Source organism: Ovis canadensis, chromosome 20 (assembly GCF_042477335.2).
Source record: "Ovis canadensis isolate MfBH-ARS-UI-01 breed Bighorn chromosome 20, ARS-UI_OviCan_v2, whole genome shotgun sequence".
Classification (NCBI taxonomy): domain Eukaryota; kingdom Metazoa; phylum Chordata; class Mammalia; order Artiodactyla; family Bovidae; genus Ovis; species Ovis canadensis.
Genome location: NC_091264.1, coordinates 56107080 through 56119672, shown reverse-complemented (window position 1 = coordinate 56119672; position 12593 = coordinate 56107080). Strand labels below are relative to the sequence as shown.

Below are 12593 nucleotides of genomic sequence, written 5' to 3'. Positions count from 1 at the left end.
AGATTAGAACCAAGCAACCTAGTCCAAATTATGATATATGTGCTGTGAATAAGTAAGGGTTTTAGTGGTTTAGATGCCCAAATAAACCTTTTTTTTTTTTTTTTAAAGTCTGATGGAACATTTTTTCTGATAGCTTATCAACTTGAACCTCCTGGTTTAATTGTAGTTGCATTTCAGTGGTATTAGTGACTAAGTCCATTGTAACCAAGTTTGTTTCACTAGTTAATATACAGTCATCCAACCCAGTTCTCCCTTCTGTGTTCTTGTAATTATTGGTATTATTTTATAATTGTACATTGTGGCCTTGAAGTCACGTTGGCTATAGGGCCAGCCACATGCATTACACAGTTGAGCGCTGTTGGTGCTTCAGGAATTAGCAAGCCCTCTTGGAAGGGGTCCAAGTCAGACTCCGTATGTACTTAATTCTGGTTGGTATACTGCCAGTGTCTTAACTTTGATTTAAATACAATTTTAACAAGTAATGTTTATTATTAACATAATGACTGCTGCAAAGTGCCCACACTTCAGTAGTATTTTTGAAAGTCAGATATTGGCACAGTGGATCATTTTTCTGTATTGGCTTTTAAAAAATTATTATAATTTAGGTGATATGATCCATACTGTGTGAGTCAGCTCAGCTAACAGAGAAATATCTTTGGACACATGGCTAATGCAGCGCGCTCATTAAAACCCTCTTATTTCCTAGACTTCCTGGACACCGCCACCTTTATTATGCCTTCCTCTCACAGGGAAACCCACTCTACCCTGCCTTCCTATTTAAGTATCTTTGGTAAATTGCTGTTCATAGCACGTAGCTCAGGCAGTAAGGTGCCCCTGTCACGTGCAGTGGCTGGTATAGGTCGGGAGTTGCAGCGCTTTTGGAGGTTGATCATGGGTGGTAGGGAGAACCCCAGGGTTTACTGTAACAAAAGACAGGCTTGTCTTTCCTGTTTGAGGTGGATCCCAGCCCTCAATATCGGCTGACTTCCTCGATTGGATACATGAATAAAATAAGGTCTTAATGCTTCTGAGGCAGCAGGTTCTCTTAATTAGCACAGGGTATTATTAGATATCCAGATTTGATTAAGGCAAGCAAATGAATTGTTCTTTCCAATTTTGTCCACCTCCAAGATTTGGGGTTTGCTTCAGCTGTGTATTTTTTAAAATGCTGAGTGCAGCTGGTGGGCTGCTGGAGTTGGCCCAGCTCATTTTGGTTGTGCACGTAGGTGGGTCTTTAATTCTGAGACCTCAGATGTCCTGGCATTGAGGCAATAATCAAGTGGAGGGCAGCCTTGTACCTGGCCGGCTGCAGAGCATTTCTTCAGATAGGACATCCTTTCTGAAATTCTGATCTCTTCTAAAGTAGCAGTTGAAGTTACTAGTATTCTCGAGTCTTGAGCAATAAGAGGTCTTCATATTTAAACATTCGGAGGTTCAGTGATACATTACTGGTACACAAGCAAAAGATTGACTTTGGAAACCAGTTCGCTGTTAACTTATAAATTTGAGCATTTGCATATCCAAGAATTTCTGGCAATTTTTACTCTTAGGGTGTGTCTCAGAGGAGCCACAGCACTTGCCTGGTAGGGGGCAAGCAGAAGGATGTTTGCAGCATGGCTCATGATAGCAGCAGATCAGCAGCTTCAGATGAACAAGAGTCGAAATAAATTGTGAACTGTCCGTACAGTGGGGCTTCCCAGGTGGCGTGGTGGTAAAGAGCCTGCCTGCCAATGCGAAAGAGGCAGCTTTGATCCCTGGAGGAGGAACTGGTAACTCGCGCCAGTATTCTTGCCTGGGAAATCTCATGGACAGAGGAACCTGGTGGGCTACAGGTTCCATGGGGTCACAAAGAGTCAGACACGACTGAGTGAGCACACACACATACACCATGCAATAGAGTGTGATAAACCATAGGGAAAATGACGGGACAGAGTATAAACAGAATCATGGTGGGATCTTAGTAACCTAATGTTGAGCTGGAAGAAAAATCTTTCTGGGCTTAACATGATGTGATAGCTTTTTTGCGAAGCTAGTAATTGTGCACAGTAAAATAATACACAACTTAGGCATGCATATTTGTGCTGTAACTAAAAAAATAATGAGGCTGGGGGAAGCGCAATAGAGAGTGTTTTAGTGATTGAGTTTGCAGACTTTCTCTATTTTATCCAAGTCTCACAGAAAAGGGGGCTCGACAGAGTTGCCAGTGTTGGGGGGAGCCTTGTCTTCATTTAAGAATTGAGGCTTCCTCCGATCTTTGAATGTTGCAACTTAGCTGGTGATGCTGTCAATCATACTTTGTTTGAATAAAGAAACAGTCATTGCCAAGTCTCCCTTTCTACCCTCCCCTCTTACAGAATTTCAGTACTGAAAGTTGTGATGCTGCTGTGAAGCTGAACTTCGCTCTCAGTGTTCTTGTATATCTCCTGGAGGATGCTGGTCCTTCTAGTCTGTCTGGTGCTGAAGATAGCTTTCCTGTTTGGTAAGACAGTGTTTTAGCTGAACAGTTCAAAACCTACTGAAGTTCACAGCCAGGAGTTCTCCCAGGTCCTCTTCCCGACCCAGCAGCAGAGCACAGGTCAGAGTGGACACACAGGGCTGGCTACACACATCTTTTAGGGGATAAATCCCTAGTCCATAGTCTGATGAATTTGAGCAAATTCTGGGAGAGTGGAGGACAGACAAGCCCACCATGGTGCAGTCCATGGGGTCCCAAAGGGTCAGACACAGCCTGGCACCTGAACAACAAAAAGTGCGTCGTCAGAAGCTGCTCTGCTTTTAGAAGTAAGAGCAGCCCGGGGCCCAACATCCTGTTAAAGTGAAAGTGTTAGTCTCAGTCATGTCCCACTCTTTGCCTCCCCATGGACTGTAGCCTGCCAGGCTCCTCTGTCCATGGAATTCTCCAGGCAAGACTACCCGAGTGGGTTGCCTTATCTTTTTGACTTTAAATACCTTGTTACTTTTCCAGTTGATTGGAAGAGGAAGCCTGGGAGACTAGAGATAGGGAAAGAGCAGAGAGCCCTTACTTACCCACAGGGGCTGTGTCTGAGTGGTCAGAGTGGGGGTGTTAAGCATAGCCATTATCCATTCATGACCGTCAAGCTTCATTTCTGACTGATTGGTTATGTCTTGTGGTTTGTACTTTCTTACTAACCTTTTTTCAAAATTTCCATATATCCCAAACATACCTGCCTCATATCTCCTTTGCAATTCTCCCTTTTGGGTGCTTTTGATTAGGGAAGGCCACTAAGACAAGTCCCGGTACAAAGAAGAGGGACGAGCCAAACAGTCACCCCTTAAATGCCCTTTAATGGACTGTGTATGACTTATGCTGCGGTGGGATACACGCCAAACAGTTGTTCAGCATAATAGGAATAGATTGCACTGGAGAGAGCTGAATGAGGGTCTGTTCTGGGCTCACACTGGGCGTGTAATGGTTGCAGAGGCTTTTCCTGCCCTCTGTCCTACAGGGAGTTTGCATGAGGTTGTTCTGGCGTGTTAGCTTGCCCCTGGCCCCAGAAACCCCAGGTTCTTGGATGGCCTTCTGCTTGTTGAGGATTTACTCACCGTGCTTTTGGTTAAGAACCAGGCCTGCAGAAGCTTCAGTTGACATATCAGTAAAGTGGGGGATTGTACTAGATTATCTCCAAAGGCCTCACCTGTAATTTTGGTTTTAAAGTGGTGGAAATTGAGTAGAGGTTTGGGCCAACCATCACCTGCCTCCTGACATTTTTTTTGTTTGAAAGTGAGGCAGGTAGAGATGCCGTGGTCATTTAGGAAACAGAGCGGACAAAATGCACTGGCCCTGCAACCAGGACAGATCTGCTTCTAGGGGTTTTGAAGTCTGAATAACTTGACCTATGTATGTAAAGCCCAGAAGGGGCTCAGTCAGTAGTTAAACAACAGCAGCCACAAGCTGAAAGTAGGAAGGCGTAAGGGGCATTCCTTCCCCAGCTCCCTTGGATGAGCCTGCTGGTGAAGCTTTCAATGCCATGTGGCCTCTCTGAGGGTGTCGACCATCGTCTTCCCCTCTGGAGAGGCATAAAGAGGAGAATGTGGGCTGGTGTTCAGAGCATGTGCTTTGGACGTGATAATTGCCAGCTGAAGTTCAAAAGCTTCAAAAGCTTTGACTTTAACAATCAAACAGCTTATGACATAGGGAAGGAGATGCGAGCTGCAGTTATCCGGGGCCCAGGGAGCTGGCCAGCCCTGCTGGAATCCTGCCTTTTTCAGACCCCTCTCGGCAGCTGCCAGGCCACAGAGCCCGTTTTGTGAAAGATCCTCAAGGAACAATGAGGGAAAACAGCTTCTGTTTTATTAGATTAGATGAATTTATGTGCCTGGGGGCGGGGTGTCCAGGCGCTGGGGGCGGGGAGGGCAGCCGTGGCCCATGCGGTCATCACTGAAGTGATGGAGCACCCGGGCTGCAGGAATGGGAGGGAGGGGGCGCGCGGGATGGAGGAGGAGGAGCTTGTGGAAAGAGATTTCTGCAGTCTGTCTGGAGAGCTGCCCAGGTTTCCCAGCCAAAAAAACAAATAAAAATAAATAAAAAGCAAGTGCTGAATGACACAGATTATGATATTAAAAAAGGGATGCCATTGAAAATATGCTAGGACCCTGCGGCTGGGCTGGGGAGGGGGAAGTGTGTGAGCGAGGGTGGGGGGTGGGGCGGGGGCGAGGAGGGGGAGAGCAGTCTGACCCTGGGCCCAGAGAAGGGTGGACAGTTAAACTGCTCCCATCCAGTTGGGCGCGCTCCCCCCCCCCCCCCCATCCCGCCCCACGCCGTGTCAGAGATCCTAAAAATAAGGGTTTGTCTGCATTGCAGGTTGAGGAAATTACAGGGTGAAAAGCTATTTGAGCCTTTCCTTTTTCTCATTCTAATTCATCAGGAAGGGGGAAAAAAAGCCCCAGACCCCTCCTCTTTGGTGTTAGAGTCTCTCGCATCCACATAAATAACCTTCCCTCCCGGCGCCTCCCCTCCCCCCGGCCGCGCGGAATCTGCACTGGCGGAATCCGCAGGCGCCCGCGTTACGTGCAGGGGAGGATTGTTGACAAGTGCTCCGAGCCTGCCTCGCGCGCGCCTCCCCCTCCTCCCTCCCGTCCTCTGTCCTCCTTCCTCTCTGTCTCTCTGCAATGATCCGGCTCTGAGGATGGCTGCTCCACGGGCCTGTCAGGTGCAGTTTTTGGTGGCTTATCTTGAGGAACCTGGGATAGAAGGTCTGTTCCTATGAATAAAATAAAAAACCAAATAGCTCTAGATTTGTTTCAGGCTGCTGTGGCTTTTGTTGGAGAAATAGGCCTTTTGTGGGTTTCCCTGCTGGGGTCCTGATTAAATCCATTATGGATGGCAAGGTGCTGTATATATGAGAGTATGTTTAAGAAAAAAAAGTGTGATTTGCTTAATATTACTATTCTTTTGGCTTTGGTATCCTCCTTGGGGGCAGTGGTGGTTCCTGCAAAGGCACTGTGGAAATTTACAAGAGAGAATTCATGTCGCTCTTAAAGCATTGAGCTCTGTTGACCATTTTGGCCAAATCTGCAGTTTTAGTCAGGCTTGTATGGATCTCGACCTTTCTCTGGGGACTGAATTGCCATCCAGTGATGGCTGGCCCCCTTTATTTTATTGCTAGTTTCTGTGATCATTTCCCAGCATTTAAAAATAGGTGTTTGATTATAAATTAGTTCATCCTCTGCCATAGCTTTGGTTCCCTTTATAAACAGTATGCATGGTTTTCATTTCCCTTCCTACTTTCTCCGCCTCTGTCCTCTTTCCTTGAAAAATGGAGGAAACTGAGGCCCGTAAACAGAGACTGAGAGATGCTAGGCTAGACCTCAGAGCGTAACCTTTGAGTGCTCTCAGTTCTGTGCCCACGTTTCGTGCATTCACACGTTTGCATGAGTATAAACACAGGTGAATTTCAGCAGCCATCAATTTTAGGTGCCTCGAATCTTTGCCTTGTTGCTGGAGTTCTGCTTTCTGTACTGTTTCCATTACATTTCCACCCCGGAAAGAAGGCAGCTCCAGGAGGCAGTAGGCCTCTCTGAGCTGGCTTGCTGTCTGCAGATTTTTGTTTTTTCTTTTGGGCTTTGAGGATCCCACTTAATCCTTTGTTACAGTCATCTGAGAAGTGGGTGCACAGTTGACTTATCTGTATGTAGCGAGGTACGAGTGCACCGGAAAGCTTATAACAAAGAGTTGAGGACTTCATGGGGTCTGTTTTATGGGCTTAGGGAATAAAGACTGCCAGGGATGTTTGGCGTGAGGATGTGGCTGTTTACCTTTCTGAATTAAGTTGTCAGGACACTCAAGTGTTTGGAGTTGTTCCTGTAAGCTAATAACTTGATGGGGTTTGTTGATTTGTGTTAAAGCCAGCTTTGTTTAACTTTGTAGAGACTTGTTAATATTGGGGAACTGGTTTCTTTGGGTGACTTTATTTCGTGGGGTAAATGTAATGACTATATGAAGCTTTCTTATTCTCTCTCTCTCCAAATACACACACACACACAGACACGTTTTAATTATAGGTAGAATGTCACTATCTGGGAACATGCCCTGCTTATGGAAAATCTCCCTTTGAGAAGTGCAAATTACAGGATTTATAAAACCAGATTTTGGCATGTCACCTTATTGGAACAGAAGACTTTGGACACGCTGGTCTTGTTTATCTAAAAGAATTTTGATGGAAATGCGCTGGGTTCCCTTCCGCTGTGTCTGCCTCTAAGTTCCCAGGCTCTGCAGTGGTCCATTGTTCTGCAGCTCATTTTCCACACCAGCCTAAGCCCAACACTGCCTTTAATCACTTCTTTTGAATGTGGAAGGCAGTCTTCGACCTCGCGGACGCTCAGCATTGGGCCACTTGTCCAGCACACCCTTTCACTTATCTGGCAAGAGACCTGAGTTTCATGTTTTAGAGGATTTCAAGGATTTGTGCTTTTGATGGACAGTTACAACTAGGTTGACTGGTTTGCCGGTGTAAACATGACGAGGTCCCGGGATGGGGGCAGGGACCAAGAGAAGGTGTGACCCTGAGGTGGGAGACTGAGGGCGGCGACTGGACGCAGGTAGAGCTTCTCGTCGCAGAGCAATGAGAATGCTCGTATTTCAGTAATCATTTGTGCCCAAGACACCTGTTCTGATTGTTGTAGGAATCATTTGAAGGGTGAAGGGTGGGAGGATGGAGAGTGTAGGGAGAAGAGCCTTTGCCCTAAGAAGTGGAGGAGTTGTGCTGACACACACGGGCCCTGCTTCCAGCATCGTCACCAGAGCCTCAGTAGCTTCTGGGCCCAGTCAGACATCTTCCCTGGAGATCCTGGGCCCTTCCAGTGGAGGCACTTCTGAATCCAGTGAAGCTCCACTGTGGCATTCTGGTCCTTGCTGGAGCCTCTTCAGTGGCTCCGGTCGGGGCATGGGGAGGAGAGGCCTCTTGTCTGCTGGTGGTGCTGGCCGCTGGGGTTTAGTCGGAGCAGGGATCTGGCCCACCTTCTTGTGTGTGCTTATGGCCGGTCTGCGGGCTTGTTCCCTCTGTGCCTGGAGGTGACGAGCTGCGTCCTGGGCTAGGGTTTCTGTTTGTCTCTCTTCCTGTTCACATCTCTCAAATTTAGTCATTTGCTTGATTCTGAAAAGAGGAGAAAAGGATGAGGGTCAGATACTTTCCTTGCCTGCCCAGTGGCCCACCTTTTCTGTGACATTATCCCTGTCAGGTTTTGAATGAACATCCTTTCTGAAAAGATGTCCAAGAAGGTTTTGTGGAGAAAAAGTCTGGCTGTGAAGGGTTCCTGGGGGATTCTGTAACCTTCCTGCCTCTCTGTCTGTCGATTTATGTGCCTGCCTGCCTATCTATCCATCTATCTTATCTATTTGTCCATCTGTCTGTCTCTTTTATTTATCTATCCATTCTTCCATCCATACCGCTCCCTCTCGCTCTCGCTCTCTCTCTCTCTCTCTCTCTCTCTCTCTCTCTACTTTCTGGGTGCACTTGCCTCTTGGGGGCTCTTTTGAGGGGCTGCTGGGGCTGTGTTTTCTTGGCTGGAGTGCGGAATCGCCATCGCTGATCTGAGAGCAGACAAAGGGGCGCCCTGGCCTGTCGGGGGCCATCCTCCTGAGGGAAAGGGCTGCGTATCCTCCATGAGCTGAAGGAGTAAACCCTGCTCATTTGTGCTTTGTTGCCCACGAGTGTGGCAGTGACACCATGCCTCACGACTGTGGTCTGTTGTCAGCCACCTTGGTGTTTTGTGGTGGAGAGGGTGTCAGTGGACCGGCCTGGGCTTCGCGTTGCAGACTCCTCTGCCCTGCTCACCCCCTTCGTGGGACCCCAGGATTGCTCCAAGGCTCAGCTGCTGACCCGAGTGTATACAGTTGGGTTTAAACTACATTTTCATGTTGACTCTGTGAAGCTGGCCCCAGCCAGGTTTTCCCCGGCATCCACATGTACAACACAAACAATCTAATTTTTCTTTCAAAATTTGAGTCAGAATAGGCTTTGTTTTCCACTAATCATGGCAGCAAAACAGACATTCTAAGGACCTCAGAGAAGGTCCTACCTCGGCCAAGGGGGCTGCTTTTATGTCTTGCCAGCCCCCTCCCTCAACACACACACACAGACACACACACGCACGCACTGCTGCTGCTGCTGCTGCTGCTGCTGCTGCTGCTGCTGCTGCTGCTGCTGCTGCTGCAAATGAAAGCTCTCTTTGGATGCTTGACTGTTTAATATGTAATGTGATACCTTGTCTCGCAGTGACAGGGTGACAGACGGGTATTGGCTCCATAATACAGAATTACCTTTTGTGCATCTCTTCTACAACAAAGCTGAATACACTGACTCTCCCTAATATGCTAATACGTTTGGTGTGCTCCAGATGTTTTGGAAGCTCGGGAACAGCTTCAAAGGTCTCCTAGTTTTTCTTTCTCTTTAACCCTTCTCTAGGCCTAGCTTTTGTGAAACAAGAGGCGTTAGATTTTTCCTCCATTGTGTATTTCGTCCTGTATGGGTAGCTCACAGGAGGACTGGGAAAACTTCTTTGTGTCTAAAACATCATAAAATTAGAAGCACCGCCCAGGCTCACCCCCCCTTTCAGAGGTTGGGACAGAATTTCTTCTCTGCGTATGTTTCTGTTCTGAAATCTGTAGCTGTCATCACCGTTTAGCTGAAGGAATCTTTGGCCTCATTTGTGTTTCAAATGTCCCAGCCCGGTTTATGTTACAGTCAGAGGCAGAAGTTCACCCACACGCACAGGCAGCCCCCAGCTTGGAAGCCCCCTTCCTCTTTGCTGCTGCTGTTCCAGGCTTAGCAAGGACCCGTTCAGGTGTATTGCCTTGAAAGCCTTTTCGTTGCTGGCTCCCGTGGGAGGTGGGGTGCAGAGCTGCTGAATTCTGTTTCCTCTGGGCTCTAAGCTCCTGAGCACGGGCACTGCCCTCAGGGTGGCCTGTGACTCGCCGCCCTGTCAGCTGATGGTGACTTGCCAAGGTTGGAGGCAGTGCTGAAGCCGCCTTTACCGCAGTGACTTGGAATTTTCAGCTCATATTTATTGCTTTTGTGAAAGACAATAGACGTGGTTTAATTTAAGTTCAACCTACTGAATATTAATAGAGGGGAACGAATGCCTGAGTTGGGGGTGGTGCAGAATGTGTGGGCCTTTCTGCTTCTCCTCTGTTTAACCTCCTCTCCCCACAAAGGTTTGTGTTGTTGAGGGGAGGGGTTTGGAAAAATAAAGCCAGTTTGTGTGTTTGAAGAAGGGGATGCTGTTTGATTCTTTCTCATGGACTAAAAATCATTGTAAAAATTGGTGGCAGGGCTTTGTTCCGTCGGGGAGAGGAGAGGCAGCCCAAACTGCTTGCCTGATGTTCTTGTAATGGCTCTTCTGCCCCATGGCGTCGAGATCCGTCTTGCTGACCGGGCTCTCCTGGATTGGCAGGTGGTACGAGTTGAATGAAAACCTTCAAAATGAAATAGGGTGGCCGGCACACTGGAGATGTGAAGGGTGGGGTGGGGGTGTGCAGAAAAGAAAAAGCCCAAGTTTATCCAACCATACAGACTGTCGCACTGAAAATAAATGAATGTTTTCTCAGTGCTGATGTACAGGCTGGGATACTCAAATCGAAACAGTCAGTCATATGCAGAACACATTAGTCTTACCCCCTGAAAAGGCTGGAAACAGCTGACATCCCCCAGTTCATAGAATGGGCAAGCAGCACCTTTGCGTGTCCCCCGTTTTCCTGATCTGGAAAGTGAATGACAACCCATCCCTCCCCTAGTTCGGTTGATAGACTTTGTTAATCCTTGAAATGTGGGAAACTTCGGTGTTCTTTCAAGATATCAGTCTGATGAGGGCGTGGAACAATGGACTCAGTACTTTGATTCTTTTTTAATAGAGCTTAGTCTTGACATAGCATTTCAGAGCATTCTCTTCCTCAGCCTGACATTGAGCTCCCATACAGTCAGTTAAAATTGCCCCTTTTCATATAAGATTTCATAATTCAGTTTCCTTGAATTTGTGCTTGGGCAGGTTTTCTGTTGTTGTTGAGAAAAGAAACATTAAATCCTTGTTCTATACGATGTCTCTGAGATGGTGGTGGTTCAGTCGCTCAGTCGTATCCGACTGTGTGTGACCCCATGGACTGCAGCACCCCAGGCTTCCCTGCCCTCCTGTCTCCCGGAGTTTGCGCACGCTCATGTGCATTGGGCTGGTGATGCCATCTGATGGTCTCACCTCTGCTGCCCTCTTCTCCTTTTGCCTTCAAATCTTTCCCAGCATCAGGTCTTTTCCAGTGAGTCATATGAACACTTCTCTCCCCTCCCCATTATTTGTTCCTTCCCCATTATTTGTTCCTTTTTAACCATATTTACCATTAGCAGACTTACCAGAGCTTTGTGGTTAAGTATTGTAAGCAGCTCTCTTCCCCTTCACAGAATTGATGATAAGAGGTGGAAGAGTGAATGCCCCCGCGGCACTTTGGGTTTGGGTGCCTTACTGTGAGTCGTTACGACAGCACAAACATAGTCCGTTTTCTGGGATCTGGTGCTTGCTTCCCCAGAGCTTTACCGTGTCTTAGAGCAACTAGATCTCTTGCTGACTGACTCTTGCTTCCCCCTGCAGTAGTGGATCTCAGAATGTGGTCCCCAGAGCAAGGGGGCCCTGTGCTTGAACCTCCAGGTGATTCTAACTAGTGCTCCAGCTTGAGGGTCACCGCTCTTCACAGTCTACTGAGGTTCTCCTTGTCACTGAACAGCTGAACTTCTCTCTGCTTTCCTCATTCCTTCACTCATTCACGCATGGGCTGCCTGCTCGCTCAGCAGACCCTTGAGACCTTGCTGTGCACCGGAGGGGAGAGCAAGTGCTTGTTCCCCGACTTCACCCAGCGGCGCCTCCTTCCTGTCTCTTCCTTGTTCCAAGCATAGCTTCAAAACGACCACCTCTCCTTCCTCCTGCGCCACCAGCACCGCCACTGCCTTGGCTTTTGTTTTTAGGCGATTGCAGATGCCAGCTTCGCTCTCCTGGCTCTGCCGTTGCAGGTTTGCTGGCTCCGGTGATTCATCTTCACTGCCCTCCCCTCTGGCTCGCCCTGCAAGTTCAGGGCTGCACACTGCTAACAGACACACACTAAAATTTAGTGACACACACACTAGCTGACATGCTGCTAACTGCATGCTGCTAACGGACACACTACTGAAACTTAGATTTGCTGGATTATGCGTCTATCCCCAGTGCCCTGGCGTATGGTAGGTGTGCAGAAAATAGTTATACTTCCTTCCTCCTCTCCCACTTTACTCTCCTTAGAGTCCTTTTGTACTATTGAAAAATGTGAATTCAACCAGGAATACACTTTTTTATTTTAGAGATATATGCCCCTTAAATGTTAATTTCATACAGGTTCCTTAACCAGAGTTTTCCTTTCATACTCAGCACCCTTTTAAGTGTGGTATTTCATCCACTGACTTATATTCCGTCCCTGGGCTAGTTTGCTAATCTGTGTGTATGAGGGTGCTTGTGTCCTTCTGCTGTCTGGGTGGGCTGTTTGTGTGGTCGTGTTAACACGTCTGGCAGGGAGAGGGGACCAACTCCAACCCAACCCGTTGCATTTCTGCAGGGCTCTCATTCAGTGCTGATCATAGAGATGTTATTTCAACCACATATGTGGTGTTAGTTTTTAGAGCTGCATTAGAAAATCTAAAAGAAGTGGGTAAGACTAATTTAAATGTGTTTGATGTAACCTAATAATTTGTCCAGAATACTTTTAGAATTAATATGAAATTATTTTAGAAATGTTATAGTGAGTTTTAAATGTGGTTAAATAAAAATAATCATTCATCCTCTTACCCACACCAGCTATATTTCAAATGCTCAGCAGCACCGTGTGACTGGTGGTTACTCTAATGAATAGCACTGCTCTCATCTTTGAAATGTTGGCCACACTTCAACCCTCAGACCCATAGATTTCCCTCCAGTTATGTCTCCTGGTTGCCTCATGGTGCACACTCCCCACATTTTTCTCTTTCTCTGGGAAGTTGTCTGTGTTTTCATTTCCATATCGTAGTCATGACTCCCAGAGCCCCAAGTCTAAGTGACAGCCATGGGATTTTATTTACTGCATTGTA

The 12593-nt window shown here is 47.3% G+C and overlaps 1 protein-coding gene across 14 annotated transcripts in view; it reads left to right on the top strand.

The window, feature by feature from the left end:
* The window catches only part of JARID2 (jumonji and AT-rich interaction domain containing 2), a 231140-nt gene that overhangs the window by 125556 nt on the left and 92991 nt on the right, over positions 1 to 12593 (top strand). The window contains exon 1 of one of the 14 annotated variants that reach the window (XM_069563844.1): positions 5056 to 5214. The exons of 12 other annotated variants lie outside the window; for them this stretch is intronic. In XM_069563844.1, the coding sequence (XP_069419945.1) occupies positions 5148 to 5214 (67 nt within the window). In that variant the 5' untranslated portion in view covers positions 5056 to 5147. Of the gene's footprint in view, positions 1 to 5055; positions 5215 to 12593 lie in introns of those variants that run through there. One more of the 14 variants, XM_069563843.1, reaches the window with a different exon arrangement.